This window comes from Marmota marmota, unplaced genomic scaffold (genome assembly GCF_001458135.2).
Source record: "Marmota marmota marmota unplaced genomic scaffold, marMar, whole genome shotgun sequence".
Lineage (NCBI taxonomy): Eukaryota > Metazoa > Chordata > Mammalia > Rodentia > Sciuridae > Marmota > Marmota marmota.
Genome location: NW_026000093.1, coordinates 24,441,594 through 24,460,239, shown reverse-complemented (window position 1 = coordinate 24,460,239; position 18,646 = coordinate 24,441,594). Strand labels below are relative to the sequence as shown.

Sequence of the window (18,646 nt, the reverse complement as noted above, 5' to 3'; positions counted from 1 at the left end):
CCGAATGACGGGCGGAAGGTTCGAGCTTCGACGATGGCGGCACCTACTGCGGCGGCTGGGAGGAGGGCAAGGCGCACGGGCATGGCATCTGCACGGGGCCCAAGGGCCAGGGCGAGTACTCGGGCTCCTGGTCGCACGGCTTCGAGGTGGTCGGAGGCTACACCTGGCCCAGCGGCAACACCTACCAGGGCTACTGGGCTCAGGGCAAGCGGCACGGGCTGGGGGTGGAAACGAAGGGCAAGTGGATGTACCGGGGGGAGTGGTCACATGGTTTCAAGGGGCGCTACGGGGTCCGGCAGAGCCTGTGCACCCCCGCTCGCTACGAGGGTACCTGGAGTAACGGGCTGCAGGACGGGTACGGCGTGGAGACCTACGGGGACGGAGGTGAGCGGCGTCGCGGGCGGCTCAGCTGCTCCGCGAGACTGTGCGGTGGGCATTGCCCAGGCTGCGGGGAAGCGGGGAGGACGCGAAGCGCACATGTCCAGAAACCCGCCAAAACACCTGGGGAAGCCTCCCACCCACTTCCCGCGCCCTCCCTCCCCCGGGAGGGTGCGTTGGGATGGGACTGGTGCGTGAGGGTTTAGTCTGACCCCGTTCTTGAAGCGGGCGATGTGTCCACACCCGGGGGAGTGAGGCGTGAATATACCTGGCCGGCGCCAGCGCTGCACTGCCACCAGGAGGGAGCGCCGCCCGGGAGGGTTGGGCTGGAGAGAGGACGCTGTCACTTGAGCCCGTCTCATTACGTTCCTGATCCCTCCCTCTCCCGGCCGGGTTTGAAATCACCACTCCCGTGGAGTTAGAGCGAACGCCCTGAGCTTGTGAGGCTGCAGGTCTGTACTGACGGCTCCTCGGATTGGTTTCACGTGGAGTCTCGTATTTCGCATTTGGTCCTCTAGTAGCCTAAAGATAGAAGCCAGAACCCCATAACTAGGATGTTGGGGAATTGAACCTTATTTAGGGTGCATTTGGAAACGTCCTGATCATGGGAGCAGAGAGGCCACCTGATACAGGTGGGATTCAAGGGGTGTGTGTTTTTCTTCCTAGTTTTCTTTTGCTTCCTTAAAGTGCTGGTTTTCGATCAAAAGAATAGTAATCTTTGCAGACCATTGGACAAATTAATGGGAAAATATTTTAGAAATGGGCAGTGAAGTTTCCATTTTAAAAAAATTGAAAGATGTGTTCCTATAGCTGCAAAGTTAGCAACAATTTTGCTTCTGAGAATGTCATTACTGAAAACTGATTTGCATTAAGGTGTTGACCTAAACACTATTCCTGACTGTGAACCAAAATCACCTTATTTTAATATTTAACAATATTTGGGAAAGAAATTTTGTATACAGTAGGACAGAAGTTCCTTTTTTAAATTGGGAAAAGTATACATATTGAAACAGGTGTCAAAAGTTGAATTTGTATGCAAAACTGAGAAAGATGAATGTCATGCATTCGCAAGGTACACTTTCTGATAATAAACATGATCATATTTAATTGAAAAGGATTGTGTGGAGGCGATCACCTTTTGGAATTAAGCCGCTCAGAGTTAAAGGATATTAAAGGGATCCAATTAAAAGTTTCTCCAGCCCACTGCAACCCCAGTTATGCCATTGCTTATATAAAAGCTTATACAATTTGTACACTTCACTTACTCAGAATACTTGGGCCGTGTTTCAAATGCAAAACAGCAGAATGGTAGGATTGGCTAAAAAGGACATCTTTTCATCCTACAGTATAAATAAAAGATATGGTTCTCATGGATTTAAAAAAAAAACTTTAATACTTTTCTATGGGCTGTATGAGTCCTGAATTCCATAGTAGTTAATCGGGGGCCCTTAAATGTTCTCAATGGACATAACATGCCTTGGTTGACAGCTCTATATTTGTTAATTTGTGACTAGATTTTTATTGGAAGCCCTAGCTCTACTACCTAACTAAATTCCATGCTCAAAAGTGGAATGCCAAATTTACTTTTTAAAAGTGGACATTATTTTATAACCCTTTTAGAAGACTGTAAATAGTTCTCTCACTTCAGTTTTAGGTTAAAAATAGTCTCCTTTTTAAGTTACTAGTTATTAAACAAAATCTCTTGGTTTAGAGTATTCATTATACTTGGTAATCAAAATATATATAGCACAGTAAAATCTATCTATGTATGTGTTGTAGAAACCCAAATAAGTCTTCAGAATGACTTTATGAATAATCTGTCTTCTGTTTATTAACTCAACCTTAAAATTTGGTATTGCCATAGTACTGTAGTTTTCTACCAAAACCCTAATGTGCTACAAATAGAAATTTTTAAAAAAAACTTAAAAAATCACTTTTGAATGTCAACACTCTGCTGTTGACTGTTTTTTCCCTCAGATGTCACTTCATTAGAAAAATCCTTTAATAATAAAATAGTCTAAATGGAAGTATATTGCTATAACTTATTTTTGGTCAAAGTAAGAATTATCACTTTCCCTATTCTTCTAAAGATAAGTTATTTTTGCCTCCATTCTCTGTACCACCACATATTCATTCCTGTACACCTCCTTATAGATTTAGGGGAAATTTAATTCCATGTATTTTGTGGTAACATTGAACTAAAGGTTAAGATGGAAGTAATGATTCCATCTGAAAGTTATCAATTTATTAGTGATTTGTGTGTGAAGTATTGCTGAACTAGAAACCCCTTGAGTGTTAATTAAGAATAAATTAGCAGCATACTCCAGAAATCCAAATCTAAGGTACATGGAATTTTTTGTGCATATTCTGATCTACTGTACTGTTTTTTCACCTGTCATAAAACTATTGAAAATATTTAGGAATACCTGTTATTTTGTTAACTATCTTTGTAGCATATAAACTTAAGTTTGGCACGGAGCAGTCCAAATTTGACTGAATTTCATTCTGAACTGGATGCTTTCCACTACAAGAGTGTGCAGTTAAAACAGCTAGATCTAAAAAATCAGTTCCAAAGTGAACACAATTTAAAACAAAACCTATAAAAATAATTTTTATGCCTGTGAAATTTGCATCTCTATTTTAGGAATCAAGAGAAACTAATTACAAATTTATTTGAGCAGCAGGAAGAAATTGGAACCCACCTGCTTTATAAAGAAATAGGCCCTTTTTTTCTAGGTTCATTGACTAAACTAAACCTATTTTAAATTTCAGATGAACTACTTGCAGTTTGACTGTAAAATGGTTTCTAGCAATGCCATGGAGGAATTCTGTCATACTGTGACTTTTACAAAATAGGGGGGGGGGGGATTGTGGCCAATGCTGCTATTCCTGCCCCCTCCCTATTGGACAGTTAAGCAGAGATTTAAACTTTCTAATTATTGCTCTTGCTTTAAACAGCCTGGATTTTCAAGCAGTACTTCTTTAGAAATTCCATATACTGATCTTATTTTGGAGATACTAACTTGAGGAAACTAGCTATTAATTTTCCATCGATGTTAAACATTTACCAAGATGATTATGTTTTAAGAAGTGTAAATATGTATTGATATCAAATAATATTTTTATAAACTGTCCTGGCAAAACAAACATCATGTAGAAAAGTTAAAAGAATATTATTACAGCAATTTTAAATATTAAAATAAGGTGGTTTGTTTTACTAAACATATATCAGATTATATAACTTTTATTCTAGAATTTAGATTTTATCTATATAGGCAAAGTCAAAGTTGAACTTTTCCTAATAATTCAGTTCCCTTTCCTGTTGTGGCAGTGTTTGGTGATTGCAAATATTCAGTAGGAAGCTTCTAACTCTAAAATGTTATTATACAACTATCCTTTGGAGTTTATCCTTTTGAGAAAGCTATGGCTCACCCATCCCTTTAGAAGTTCATAGATGTCAGGTTAAGAGCACATCTATGAAGAATATAATATTCACAGTACCAGACCCACTTAGTATTCCATTGTTGCTCTACTGTTGTCTGTTTATATGATGGAAATATGTCAGAATGGTCAGAAAGTGAAGGTAGTCTTGGAATTGGCATCATTACAGTTTTAGCTTTTACGTGCAATGAAATAATCAGCCTTTGTTTACACAAATCAATATCATTATTGCTCAGTATATTAAAAATAAATGTATCCCATCTGTTAGAAACCTGTGCATGGTAATATAAAATGCAAAGGGCAAGATAAAAATCTCCGTACTCAGACAGAATAAGGTGCAGACAGACCATAATCAGGATTTATTTTCTGACATCATAAATTGTCATGATTAACATAGAAGTAATTACGTTTAAAAATTCCAGATAGCTGCTTTTGGGGATACTATAGTGTAAAATTTTGCTTTGTTTAAAGAAAATGGGCTTGACATTGAAAAGGGAATTCTAAATTCCTTAATTTAACCTTCATTTCCTCAAAAAATTATTTAAAAACCTGTACCAAGTTATTTAGACATTTGTACTTATTTAGTAGAAAAACACTTCAGATTATTCTCTCTCTGAAAAAGCGAACACTATTCATTGAAAAACTGATCTGGTACTAACAGTTTTAATGGATACTCTCAAGTACATCTTTTCTCAAAATAGGTTTCCTCTGGCCTTATCTCAGTTTTTCCAGTGCTAATGAGAGTATTCTTTTCAGCCACCATAGCTGTATAGTCATCAAACATCCAGCTTCCACAGGACACATAAGCCAGAATTTGGGGATTTCGTGATCCTTTTTGAAGTAATTTCTTCCCTCAAGGTGTTTCCAGTCTGTAATGTGATTTACACTGTACTGGTAAAGGCTGGGTAAATCTATAAAGAGAAGGCCAGGAGAAACAGGTTTAGCAAGTAATATGGTACAAAACTTCATCTTTTCACTTGAAGGGCAAAATGTTAAGCAAATTGCTCATTTTTTTTCCCATGATGGTTCGCTATATTCAGGATGGATATTGTATTTGTCAAGTCACTCAGCTCAGAAAGGTTCACCCAAATCCAAATTGTATATTTTATATATTAAATGGTTTTCCCTAACCTAAAAATAAGATGCTGAGTGTGACAGAAAATCTAAGACCATTCATTTGACAACCCATGTCCCAGGCATTCAGATCACTGCTAGTCATTTTAAGCCTTTGTGCTTGTTGGAATATTATACTAACATAGACCTAAGTCATTTTTAGAAATTTTCAGCTAAATTAATAAATTAGAATAAGATTTACAAATAGTTCATTTCATCTTCTGTTGCACTGCCTTCCTAAGGAATTTTTGATATATTAATTTCAAAGAGAAAAAGTTGTTTCCTAATGTTTGCTCTGTTTGTATTAGAAGGGAATGGTTTTCACTCAGAAAAATTTAATGAAATTTAGAATAAAAAAAATTATCCGACTTTTAGAAAAATCCTATACAGTTGAAGTCATAAGGCCAAAATTGCAGGGCCGAAATTTAAAAGTGGATGAAAAGTATATCCTAGGGTAGACTTGGAAGTGTGTCCTATTTGACCTTGGGCCTACCTGCCCTGTGCTCTGAGTTATCCCAGTAGTCCCAGTGCTCACAGGTGTCGCACCCATGTACCCCTGACTCATGCTGTGCTTTCTTGCGATCTCTCCAAGGTACCTACCAGGGCCAGTGGGCTGGAGGCATGCGGCACGGCTACGGTGTGCGCCAGAGTGTGCCCTATGGCATGGCCACGGTGATCCGCTCACCCCTGCGCACCTCGCTGGCCTCCCTGCGCAGCGAGCAGAGCAATGGCAGCGTGCTCCACGACGCTGCGGCTGCAGCTGACAGCCCGGCAGGCACCCGCGGAGGCTTCGTGCTCAACTTCCACGCTGATGCCGAGCTTGGAGGCAAGAAAAAGGGCGGCCTCTTCCGCAGGGGCTCCCTTCTCGGAAGCATGAAACTTCGCAAGTCCGAGTCCAAGTCTTCCATCTCCAGCAAGCGGAGCTCCGTCCGCAGCGACGCAGCCATGAGCAGAATTAGTTCCAGCGATGCCAACTCCACCATCAGCTTTGGCGACGTCGATTGTGATTTTTGCCCCGTGGAAGACCACGTGGACGCCACCACCACTGAAACCTACATGGGCGAGTGGAAGAACGACAAGCGCAATGGTTTCGGCATCAGCGAGCGCTCCAACGGCATGAAGTATGAAGGCGAGTGGGCAAATAACAAGAGGCATGGATATGGCTGTACCGTGTTCCCTGATGGCTCCAAAGAAGAGGGAAAATACAAAAATAATATTCTGGTCCGTGGAATAAGGAAGCAGCTTATACCAATAAGAAATACAAAAACTAGGGAGAAGGTGGACAGAGCAATAGAAGGCGCGCAAAGGGCAGCCGCCATGGCGAGAACCAAAGTGGAAATTGCAAATTCAAGGTATGTAAGTGCAAGGTGGGTGGTTTCGCTGAGTCGGGTCAGTCAAAATATTTTGTCTGTTAATCTGCTGGTGACATCACAAATAGGTTTCTTCACTTGCCAAAAATGAGCCCAGTAGAATAAAAGTCAGAGATGATGTACTTGTGCTCTTCTGAAAATTTACATCATCAAAAAATGTTGAAGATTCATCATACTCCCTTTCCTGTTCTAACTTATTTAACAGCATGAATGGTGTTCACTCAGACCCTATGCACCTCTTCCTGAGTCCAGGAAGTTACCTTTTTAAAGAACAAACCTCTGAAATACTGCTACAGAGAGCTCTGTTTTGTGTGCCATAGAGACAATCTCTCTCTGCATAGAAATATACCCAGTATTAATGTGTACCTTTATTCTAATGTTTGAGTTGAACAGATGTACAGCTCCCTCTGTAAAATTATCATGAATTCAAATTTTATTGAAGTCTTATAGGTGAAATTGGTTTTAAGAAAGCCACAAAGATCTAGATATGGCAAAAGTAGAAAGTTAAGATAAGATCTAGTGTGTGTAGTTTTAAACAACAGAGCTCCTCTGTATGAGAAAGTCAAAGAGACTGAGGCTTTTAAGAATGTCCACATTCTGTGCAGGAAAGATTTGATCATTGGTATATTAAAAGGAAAGGGGTCCAGGGAACTTGACATGGACAGATGGGACACTCACTGTGCCAAGGTTGGAAGAAAAAGCAGTAGAGAAGGGCTGGAGTGGGAGAATAAGGGTGAATAATAGATTGATAATGGGGCAGTGGGGTCAGGAGAACTTTGTACTTGAAGTTTACCATTAAAATCTAGATTTGGGGATTCAGCAAGAGGGCTGGAGGGATATGTTGGGAATAAAATTTTATTAGGTATGAGTATCATAGGTTAGACAAAAAGAAAGGAAAAAAGTTGGTTATATGTGGAGATTTTGATGCATATTTAGGTAGATACCTACTGGCTGTAGTTTTGTGTGACTTGAAGCATCAGTTTGGCATAGAATGTTAAAAATTCTGTTTCTGTCTCAGTAGTAACTCTTCCACCTCTTTTTGAAACTGCAAAGTATTAGCATGTCTTCAACTTTTTATTCTTAGCATTGAGTTAATGGACACCTCCCCCTTTTCAATTGAACCTTATGAAATTTCTGATATCTTAACTTTTTGATGTATGAAAAATGGGCAGTTTTATATGATTCAACTTAATACTTCTGGACTTATAGAGAGTTTGTTGTTGCTGCTGCTGTTTTATTTTTAATGCTATCTTAGGGCCACTATTTACTTCTGAGCATCCCAAACACTAATTGGAAAGTGAAAGAGGCCATCTTTTTTTTTTTTTTTGCATTATTTTTAGATAGATATTATGTTGACAGTCCTCAAGGTTTTCCTCTTCATCCCAAACTGAATCCTATTTTAAAGTGAATGTTTCCTGTTCACCAACACAAACTTTCATGAAGGATTTTTTTCCATCTTCCCCACAGAGCATTTTTTATAAAAACTACCTTTTTTAGTTGTAGATGGGCACAATATCTTTATTTTTTATTTGTTTGTTTTTATGTGATGCTGAGGATCGAACCCATGAGAAGCAACTGCTCTACCACTGAGCCAGAATCCCATCCCGAACATCTTTTATTGTAGATCATGGTTCTCTCTGGTCAGCAAGTCTACTTTCAGTTTACTTGTCAGCTGGGTTACTTGGCACGTCTAATCTTGCTGGTTTCCCTGGCCCTCAGCTAATTTTCAGAGCAACTTTATACCTTTTGCTAGGCCCAAGCCTCTAATTTTAAATGCATTCCTGGATTCTTCCATTTTTTTTTTCACATTACAACCTAGTGTATACTAAAGGCAAGTTCATTCTTGACAGATGATAAACCAGTACAGACAATCTAGCAAATGACTTATTATTGGCTTTTATGACTAGTTTAAATTGGAGGAAACTACATGATACAAGGGGGCTACTTGTGATGCAGAGATGATCTTTGATTATGTTAGTCTCATGAAAACCTATTTACCCAAGTCCTATTCACATTCTCTCTTTTGAAGGACTTTTAAGGGTAGCATCATATACTTTGAGAGTACTATATTTTATAGTTATAACCTGGAGAACTTTAGCCTAAAAATCTTATACTTTCAGACAGCTAACTACTACAGATTTCACTTAACTATTTAAAAAACACTCAACTCATCATGCTAAATGCAATAAACCAGCCATGGAAGGACAAATACTGCATGATCCCACTTACATGAGGTATCCAAAATGGTCAAACTCAGAAACTGAATACAGCAGTAGTTGTCACGGAGTGGAGGGGAGGGAAATGGGGAGTTATTGCTGATTAATAGAAAGTTAGTTATGCAAGTTGAATAATTCTAGAGATCTGCCATACATCACTGTGCCCGTAGTTAACAGTACCAGATTGTGCACTTAAAATTTGGTGAGGGCAGGTCTCATGTTAAGTGTTACCCCAATTTAAAAAAATACTGCTATTTGGGTGACATAATAGACAGAAAGATTAAAAATAGAAACATTCAACTAAACTTTTATATTTTACTTATTTCAATTTTTTAGACCTTTTCAGATTTATTGCTATAATTACTACTTCAGATATAGAGTTTTGCAACTTGTTTTTGGAGAGGGTAGCTGAAGGACTAACATTCCCCATGTATTAGCTCTTGAGTTTAGAATTCTACTGTCTTTTAAAAAAAGTTTTTTTTTAAAAAAATGGAAGATTTTCTTAAGGTTTTAGAGATTGCTGCCTGGAAGGAGGAACTTCTAGCTATGTTATTAATAACTGGCTCTTTGTAATGCCAAAGTATTTGCAAAGTCCTTCCTGGTCCTTCTGCAGTTGCTATTACTGTTGAGTTTTGGGCCCCCCCCCCCCAGTGCTGGGATGGAATCCAGTGCCTCGTTCATGCTAGGAACACACTTTATCATTGAATTCCACTGCCAGTCCAATATTTTTGCTTTTAAAAACATTGAAAAATTAAGAACATAAAACGATGGGTTGTCCTGTCCCCAGCCCGACCCAATCATGTCAGAATAAGAACTAAAAACTAAGACTTCTGGAGCTTACTGCTATGGAAATCACTAGTTCACCAGTAGCAATACAGGAAGATGACCACTTAATAGTTAACAGCCATTCAGTTTGTCCACCCAGATTGTATTGATCTTGATTCTGTTATTTCTTATGTGTTAGAGGCTTTTGTTTGTTTCTTACATCCCAGAAAATATGTCTGCCTTTGTACCTTTACCCCATGTTATCTTACCCCATTTTATCTTAAGCAGAAGATAAAAGTTGACTTTTAGGGACAATAATTGTAGCATTTAGCAGTGTTCCCTAAGGGAGATAGGAGAGATAGAACCAACCACCTTTGGGATCTATAGACTTTGCTTTGTTTCTGTGAAGGGAGAGGGAGTGCTGTTTGTCCCAGTCAACACTTAGGAGGTAGGAGGCTTGTTTCTGCAGTATTGTTGTGCACCCTGCATAATTCTCATGATCATGGAATATGGGCATGACATAATGGTGGGTAGAAGACATCACACAGTAGATGTAGACTCTAGGTACTTTACTAGCGAGTCAAAACTGGAGGAATGTTCATTACTTGCTGAGTCCTAGAAATTTTCTTTAGGTTTCTGCTGCAATGCAAAAAGTACTGTGTTAATGAGATTTAACCAAAAAATTTTCCCCTTTTGTCTTGGTTGAGAGTAAAAATCACTACCCTTAACTAAGAAAAATCTCAACATTGTTTTTAAAGAAATGTTCAAGAGGTGGTAGAGCAACTTGGAATATATTGAGAATTAAGCATGCCTGGCTTTTACTGAAGCTGCTCCATGCCAGTAGCTGACACGCCAACTCTCCACCTGTAATGCCACCTGTCCTGTTTTGTAGAAGCGCACACTACCCTGGGGGACTTTAGGACAGGGAGAGCCAGCACCCACACCCAGGCCTCTCAGTCTTTCCTTCATCCACATTTACCCAGACTGTTTAGTTGGACCCTTTTGAATCACTGGAATTCTGTTTAGAGCATTGTAACTGAAATGAGTCCCCTGATACTTTCTAGAAAATATAATGGGCAGACTGTGTTTTGGTAGAGAAGACTGAAAGCCCCTAATCTCCAATCTGGAAGAGTCATGAAATCTTGTCTAGTCCAAGGACTTTAATTTCCAAGGCAGAGACTGATCGCTCCAGTTTCGTGTGGTTCCTTAGGTGTTCAGTGACTGTTTCATCAGCTCTTACCTGCAGTAATTCCTTGCTGTCCCTGTCATTTCAGTCACATTTTTCATCTGATTATTGTTGACTCCCATCAACTTTTTTAAAAAAGATGTTTTAAAGAAGTTACAGCTGCTTGAGTAAGATGATTAAAGGAAGAACTTTAAGGGAAGGCATTTGATTAAGAGAGCAAATGAGAAGTGACCCTTGGGGAACTGCACTTCTGTGGAAATGAGTATGGACTGGGGTGTAGCTCAATGGTAGGGCACTTGCCCAATATGTGCAGGGCCCTGGGTTTCATCCCCAGCACCGTGAACAAACAGGGAAAGAAATGAGATGATTTGATCATTTAGGAAGGGGTATAGTCAGAAGCAGAGCTTTGTGTGCTCTGAGCCTTGGGGGAAGTAGTTGCCATGCTAGAGGATAGAAGATACACAGGGAGAGTGATGGGAGACAGCTGCCTAAAGCAATCAAGAACCCCAAGTGTTGGCTTATGCTAGCAGGCCATATCAGACCTGTGAGAAGAAACCAGAAGGTGGGAGGTTAGAAAGGTAGTTAGAACTACTCCATTCTGCCCACCTTACCTGACAGCTTCACTCAAGCTAAAGGAGCTCACTGGTGCATAGCTGGCTGATCTCCCAGAATTCCCCTGAAGGGTCAGTAAGTGCGACAGGCCCACCAATCATGTGGGACTGTGCTGCTGCTGTCACCAACCTCTCTCCGACCATTAGTGCCACTTCAGGTGATAACAGTGGCACCTAGACAGGTCATGTTAGGAAGGAGACTGTTCTCCCTGCTGCCCAGCCTCAGCCCCAACCATAGGACATTGTCACAGGTGTGGCTGGATGAGGCATGGAAGCAGCTGGATAGAATGTGAAGGGCCTCCAGTCTGGGTGAGCTTGCTACTCCATCTGTCCTCAGAACTAGAGGTTGGATTCCATGTTTGCCAGTTTTAGACTTAAAAATAAAAATGATACATGCTCTTCCTGTAGGATTTAAAAAAAAAAAAAAAACTCTTTCCCATACTTTCTATTTAAAAGATACAGTTCCATGCCACACTCCCCTCAAAGTGACTCAGCTGTGCCAGCTTTCTTTACCCGGGGAGGAGAGTTGATGCTCAGCCCTTCCCTCTACATGGTCAACTCCACAGTCCTCATTCAGATTTATGTATAAAGTCTTTTCCTCACAGGTTCCTGGACCCCACATCCTCCCATTCCACTTCCATCCTCTAGATTTAAATCCCCCCAGTTACTCTAAATTACTGTTGCACATCAGTGCATTTGTTGAATATCTCTTGCCACACTGGATTGGGAAAGATGGACTGATCCCAAAGGAGAGTTTGCTCCCTTTTGTGTCTTCATCATGAGCTTAGATTAGGGACATAGGTAAGTGCTCTAGTAAATATTTGATGAATGAAGAATTAACTTCTTACCACTTAGGGTATGAGTTCTCCTTCTAATTTGATTTTCCTGGGCATTTATGAACTACAGTTTGAAGTAAGGAAACTTAGCCCCCAATAATTCATACTAATAGTCCAGAAAGTGCAGAAATTTCAAAAGTGTGGGTCTTAATACCCTTTCAACTTCATTATTATCATTATAAGGCATGGCCAGGGAATAGAGCTTCAAGTTAAGCCAAACTTTTCTGCATTCTTCACAGGTATTGAGCTGATCGGTGGTACATATGAATGTTTCTCTTAAGACATGGCAACTCCAGGGAGTCAACTTATCCTAACTCTAATAATGTCGTTTCATCCCGTATACATTTGACATCATGACAGTATATACTAAGTCAGGAAATGGGAGTTTATTGTCTTCTAAAACTCAGTCTGCTGAATATTCAGCTGTTCTTATTACTTTTGAAAATTTTTCTTGTCCTGCCATTTTGGGTCAGGGAGGGGAACATTGTTCTTAAGTTCAAATAATATGATGTCAGTTTAATACATCAGGTTGGGTGGGGTAGATAGAACAGTCCTGTGCAAGATTGCTTGACTTGATTCACACCTCACTCGTTAGTAATTTAAACCCAAAGTCAGCCATGAGTCAGTATATGTTATGGATCCAAATTAAACTGAATACTATTGATTTTTAGGGAAAGATTCATTCTTTGCCAAGTTATTATGAAAGGATAGGACTTTAAAATTTTTAATTTCTATTGCACAGAAGGATACCCTTTCTCTTTCACAAATCAAAATTAATCATTTACATGATTAATCGTTTCTCTTCTGTAATATTAGTGGTCATATTTCTAAAAATCAACCTTAAATTACCTTTTCCATGGCTTTTTTGTTTTTCTTTTGTTTTTGACTGGGGCTCTGATTAATTTTTAGTTAGCACAATGATTTTTGTAGGAAGATGAATTCCTTCTACATTAGAGACTGTTTGACAGGTCAAGTTACAGGAATTTACAGCTAAAAAGAACATTACTTGGAGCTGGGGTTGTAGCTCAGTGGTAGAGAGCTTGCCTGGCACGTGTGAGGCACTGGGTTGATCCTCAGCACCACATAAAAATAAATAAAATGAAGGTACTGTGTCCATCTACAACCCCCTCCCCCAAATATTAAAAATAAAAAATCATTATGTAATTATTTTCTTTAGTGGTGATGCCTGTCTTATTCCATATCTGCACCTTGGCTGCCCAACCCCATTCCCACCTATTATAACCAGCACTTCTCTGAACAAGTTCCAGAGGTTTGGTTAAAACCCTCATCTGAGGCTCACAAAAGTTATTGGAAGCAGAGGCTAATATTCACCTTGCCTTCACCGTAGGATGGTTTTGAAGATTGAATGAAAGAGAATGTCACAGGGCTTTGTAAATGATCAATTAGTGAATTCAGTTAATGTCCAGGGAAGTATTTCAATCCTAATAGTACCATTTTCAAAAGTAAAAGTTGGTAGAAGACCAAGAAGCCAGAGTGGGATGGAGGTAAAATGGAGTGAGGAAGAAAAGGGAAGGAAGAGAAGACTTGGGAGGCAGCGGTAAGCAAAAGGAAAGGGATGAAACCCATCAAGCCCACCACCTGAGCATAGATGTGAGTACATATCAAGATTTGCTGGGGAGGGCTGAGGGGTGATTGCACAGAGTGTACTTAGCATGCACATGACTCTGGGTTCCATCTTTAGCACCGAGTTCTGTGTGGAGTCAATGTATTTTTTTTGTCAACAGGCAATCATCCAGCTATCTATATATGTATACATATAATGGTTTTCTGGTTTTTTTTAATTGATATCAGGAATTAAACCCAGGGATGCTTAACCACTGAGCCATATTTCAAGCCCTTTTTTATATTTTATTTAAAGAAAGGGTCTCACTGAGTTGCTTAGGGCCTTGCTAAATTGCCGAAACTGTCTTTGAACTCGTGATCCTCCTGTTACAGCCTCCTGAGCCACTGGGATTATAGGCATATGCCACTGAACCCAGCCAGTTACATATTTTTAAAGACCGAAAAGAAATGGCATATGTATTTCTATTGAATTATGCTGGGCTACTATTCTGAAGACAATATAGGATAATAAGAAAATATTTTTACCTTCATATTGTTTAAGTATGTTTCTGTAGGTCATTATGGTCCTTTTATGCATATTATAATTTTTTATTATACAGTAAAGATTTAAATGCATGTTTCTCCTCTTTACCAAAGAATTCCTGTCTCCAAGGGGAGAAAGCATGGAGCCTGATCTAACTTCCTTACATTTGTCTCCATGCTGTTTAAAGAAACAAATGCTTCTCTATCCAGGACACAGGAGCAGGCACCAAGGATTCTCTATGGATGTTCAGAGAGAGCAGCTGGAACCTAAAAGATGACCTCCCAGGGGGCAGCTCTGTCCTGCCCCCAAGGAAGGCCTAGGCTTGGATGCAGTAGTATTAGGAGGTGTAAAGGAGACATGGAGCTCCAGTGGGAGCACCCCTCTTTCAGCTCTGCAGTTACATCACCTGGAGTTTAACAGGCCATTACGCACAACATGGGAACACATTGTGTTAGGAGAACTTGGTAAAACCTTCTTCGGGTATCTTGCTTCTGAAGATCTTTCTTTTAAAACCTCTTGCCCCAGCCCCCCACCCCCACAAGTCCAGGCTCATTCACAAACTCAGAGGCATTGAGGTGGGCATGCATTTCCATGACTAATAAGTAGGTTCAATTGAATACAAATTTAATGAGAATTAGTTGCAGGCCATAATGAATGGAAAGATCACACAGTAATCCAGACTTTTAGGTTATTAAAAACATGAATTTTAAAACTCAAGTCTTGTAGGCATGTCTCTCTATTTTTATTACTGAACAAGGAAGGCCAGGCAGGAGAAGATGCTTTTTTGTGCCATGAATGGGATATGAGATAATATTTAATTATGCAGAAATCTACTTAGTGAAAACTGGCTGGGAAGACTAGAGAAAAAAACAAACCAAAAACCCAGGATGATGGCAAGCGAGGTTTGGGGGACACATATTGACCTTATTTTAACTCTTAGAGTTTGCTTAGATAGTTCAAATTTAAACAGATTCCATCTCATTTAGCTCTGAAATATAACACTGTCCTGGTGGTATAAGTTTGAAGAATTAAAGCAGCAGATTCTTTTTAGTATAGCTTCATCTGTAACAGAAAACACCCTACTATTATGTTTTCTGGAAAGTCCCCCAAATTGGGACAGCATTCATATTCTGGATTTCAGCTTTGACTGGAGAATTCTGTTTGGGGCAAGTGGTAGAGTTGGTGTACAAGCTCACAGAGCTGGGAGGCTGTTCCTAGCAGCAGCTGCCAGGCAGCCGAAGCACCCTGCTCACAACTTTCCATTATGGATTAAGCTGACTTTGCCAATCTCACTTTACTCAAGACACCAGACTGGACACTTGCAAGACTAGTGCCTTGCAAATCTTTGAGATGCTTTTCTTATTATAGATGAAATATGAACATTGTGTTTAGGAACAGGGTCCAACAAATGCCAAAGGTATTTATGTAAGTCATTCAGCTTTAGTACAAGAGCCTCCTGAGAATAAAATCAAATCAGCTTTTCATAATTTTGCCCTTCTATTTTAATTGGTGTTTCATATTTATTTGTATAATATGCTAAATGAAAAATAAGCTTCTTTCTCAGAAATTTAATATGTAAGGAATCAAAATTGCCTTCAAAACAGTGTAACACTTTGAAGTCAATCTTCTTAGAATTTCCATGTGGCCAAAAGAAACTTATTTAAGCCAACTAAAATATATTTATTCACTTTCTAGCAAAACAATAGATTTTATGCCAAACGATCAACAAATAACTTTTGTTGTACTTTTTGCTAATTTTTAAAAACTTCTAAAGAAGGTAAACCTTTTGGCAGATTTTACTCTGTCAAGTTTTGGTCTCAGTTGCTTGGGTCTGGAAGTTCCTATCTGTTTAACTTCTTACATAGATATGGGATATTTTCAAATTTGATTTTTGAATTTTGAGATTTAATGTATTTTCTTGCATTAGGGGAATGGTTAATTAGAACATGTTGAGGAGATACACCACAGAAACCAGAAATCTAGGGTTCGGGGGTAAGAATGGAGATGTATCAGGTGATAGAGTGTTACCTACCCTCCCACCAACCCTGGTGACTAGTTTCCATCCTCACTCCTGCTTGGCCCAGTGATTTGAAAATCATTTGAGCTGTGGATGGATTTTCTCGTTGTATTAACAGATTGTCATGTAAATGTAAAATCATGATTAAGACCTAGTTCTTTTCCTTCATGGAGTCTGGTTAGGCAGATTTTAAAAAGCAGTTACCTATCAGATAATTGGCATGTTGCTGTGAGCTTAGGTAGCACATAGCAGGGGCTTAATCATAGTCTGGGGCTGGAGGCAGGATTCTGCAGGCAGCATCCAGCCTGGCAACCACAGGATGTTTTTTTCCAGAAGACACAGGAGGGTGCAAAGGACAATAGTCCTTATATATTTGAGGGCATGGCAAAATGTGGAATGTCGTTGAAAAAGGGAATGGTAGCTGTGGGGGGTGGGGAGGTCTGAGAGATTAATAATAACGGAAAGACCACTGTGGCTGCAGGTAGCAGAGGGATTAGAGAAGGTAAGGGGCAGTAAAACTGGAGACAGATGAAGTAGTCAGCTAGTAACTAGTAATCTGGGTAAGAGCCCACAGGTTGAGCTAAGCAGTGGCAGTGGGGATTGAAAGAAGCAAATGCATGGATGAGAGCCCCCCCACCCCTGCAGACCCACTAGGACTCACCAGGTACTTGAGTAGGTGTGGGAAGAGTCAGAGTGACTCCTGAGCTCCTGGCTTGGCCAGCTGGATGGATGGTGGCCCTGTTTGACTCAGACAGGAAACTTGTGTTTAGGGAGAAAGATGAATTTGGATTTTTCACTTCTTAAATTTTGAAATGCAATCCCAAATGATAACAGAGAACATGGGCCTCGGACTGTGAGAAATTAGCACTGGACTTATGATCTGCCACAGGGTTCAGTTCAGATCCCAACTCTAAGGAACAAAGATGTTTAGGGGACTTACAGAGGAAGGGGAATCCTGTGTGTGTGATACTAGACACAACTCTTTTTAAGAGGTACAGGTCAGCAGCTCTCGCCTTAAATGAGTAGGAATCCATTGCCTGATGACAGTGCAATTCAGGTATCAAAATTTCTGTTCCTGAATTTTAAAAATGATGCTTTCTAAGATTTCTGACCAGGAAAACTACCCAGTGAGCAAGATCTGTTGGATTATTTTTCCCCCCTTGGCAACATCCTGGAACAAAATACCATTCTCACAAATTATTATGCTAAAGAAACATCATTTGGCAAACATTTATTTAGTGCCAGCTCTGTCCAGACATGGCACCAGGCCCTGGGAATACAGAGATTAATAAGAAACCTGCCATTAAAAGCAAATACCCAGCTCAGTTTGTGGTGGTCTTACACAGCTGGCAGATGCTGCAGGGCTACAGGTTGGAGGGACCTCCACCCCAGGAGGCAGCCTGGGCAAGCTCATCACAGACACTTCTCTAGGATCTCTGCACAAGCAGCACTCTCTGTCAACAATGTCCTCACTCCAGGCCAGCTCACTTTGTCTAACTTCTCTTAGTTGTGATTATGTTTAAGGTCCGTAGCAGGCTCAATGACGCAATCTCAGAAAATGTCTCTTCAAATAAGCGATCTTGCCCCTGATAATAGGAACACTTTGAACAGGAAATACATAAAATGTCTACAAATTTCATAATGCAAAAGGGAAAGTGACTAGTGGTTTCTTTTTAAAAGTTTAGAGAATCAAATGATTCCTGCATAGAGTCTGTAGAAATGTGATTAGGTGTGATAGAGGAATCCTGTTAGCAATATTTCGATCCAGAGACATCAAAGTGGTTTGGTAGTGAATTAATTTTTTTGGCAGTGTTTCCAGATAAAGAAGTAATGTAGACATTGCTCAACATTTTCCTAAGGGCATCATACGCTAGTACCTGTGCCCTTCCCATTTTGGTCTGAGGATACTGAGTTGGGTGAAACCTTTGGGCCACGTAGACAGTCAACAGCTCTTGAGTGGTTATCTGGTGCCTGGATTTGTGGTGTGACCTTGACATCTATTATCTCCTGTAATCTCCATCACGACCCTGTGAGTCTGTAGGAAATTAATGGCTCCAGTCTGAGTCTCAGGCAGCATAACCGGCTTTTCATCTCTGGGTTTAGAGAATTGGGTTAGGAATGTTTTCTTGAACCCATGTACTTTTCTTCAGTTCATAAAGGTCAAGCTGTCAGGGAATGGCATTATTTAGTCACAAACTTCGATTTACCACTGTGCCATTGAAAAGATGTTATTCTTCAACTGCCACAAAATTTGCAGGCCAAGCATGAACAGATAATGTCAGTATAATAGAGTAAATCCTAAGAAAAAAAATGCTATGCAAATGCAAAAGAGGAAGGAACCCTGAAGGCACATGGGGCTTAATGGAATGAGGCTGAGGAGGGGAGATTAGGCCGGAAGCAAATGGCAGGGATGTTACAGAAGGAAGGAAGCATCAGAGCAGAGACACAATGAAATGAAAGTGTATGTACAGCCTAAGTTCCTGCAAGCAGATGGGCCTGGAAGAACAACTGTTTCTCTAGGGCAAGCGGTGCCCTCTAGGATGGACACCATTTATCCACCCGTGGCGATCACAAGGAGTGCTCAAAAGTTCCTGCTCTTGGGGCTG

The 18,646-nt window shown here is 40.2% G+C and overlaps 1 protein-coding gene across 1 annotated transcript in view; it reads left to right on the top strand.

Moving 5' to 3' along the window:
* Nucleotides 1-4: 4 nt before the first annotated feature.
* Nucleotides 5-18,646, top strand: part of Jph1 (junctophilin 1) — an 80,265-nt gene continuing 61,623 nt past the window's right edge. The window contains 3 exon segments of the mRNA XM_015485878.2: nt 5-25; nt 27-384; nt 5,525-6,284. Of these exon segments, the coding sequence (XP_015341364.1) occupies nt 5-25; nt 27-384; nt 5,525-6,284 (1,139 nt within the window).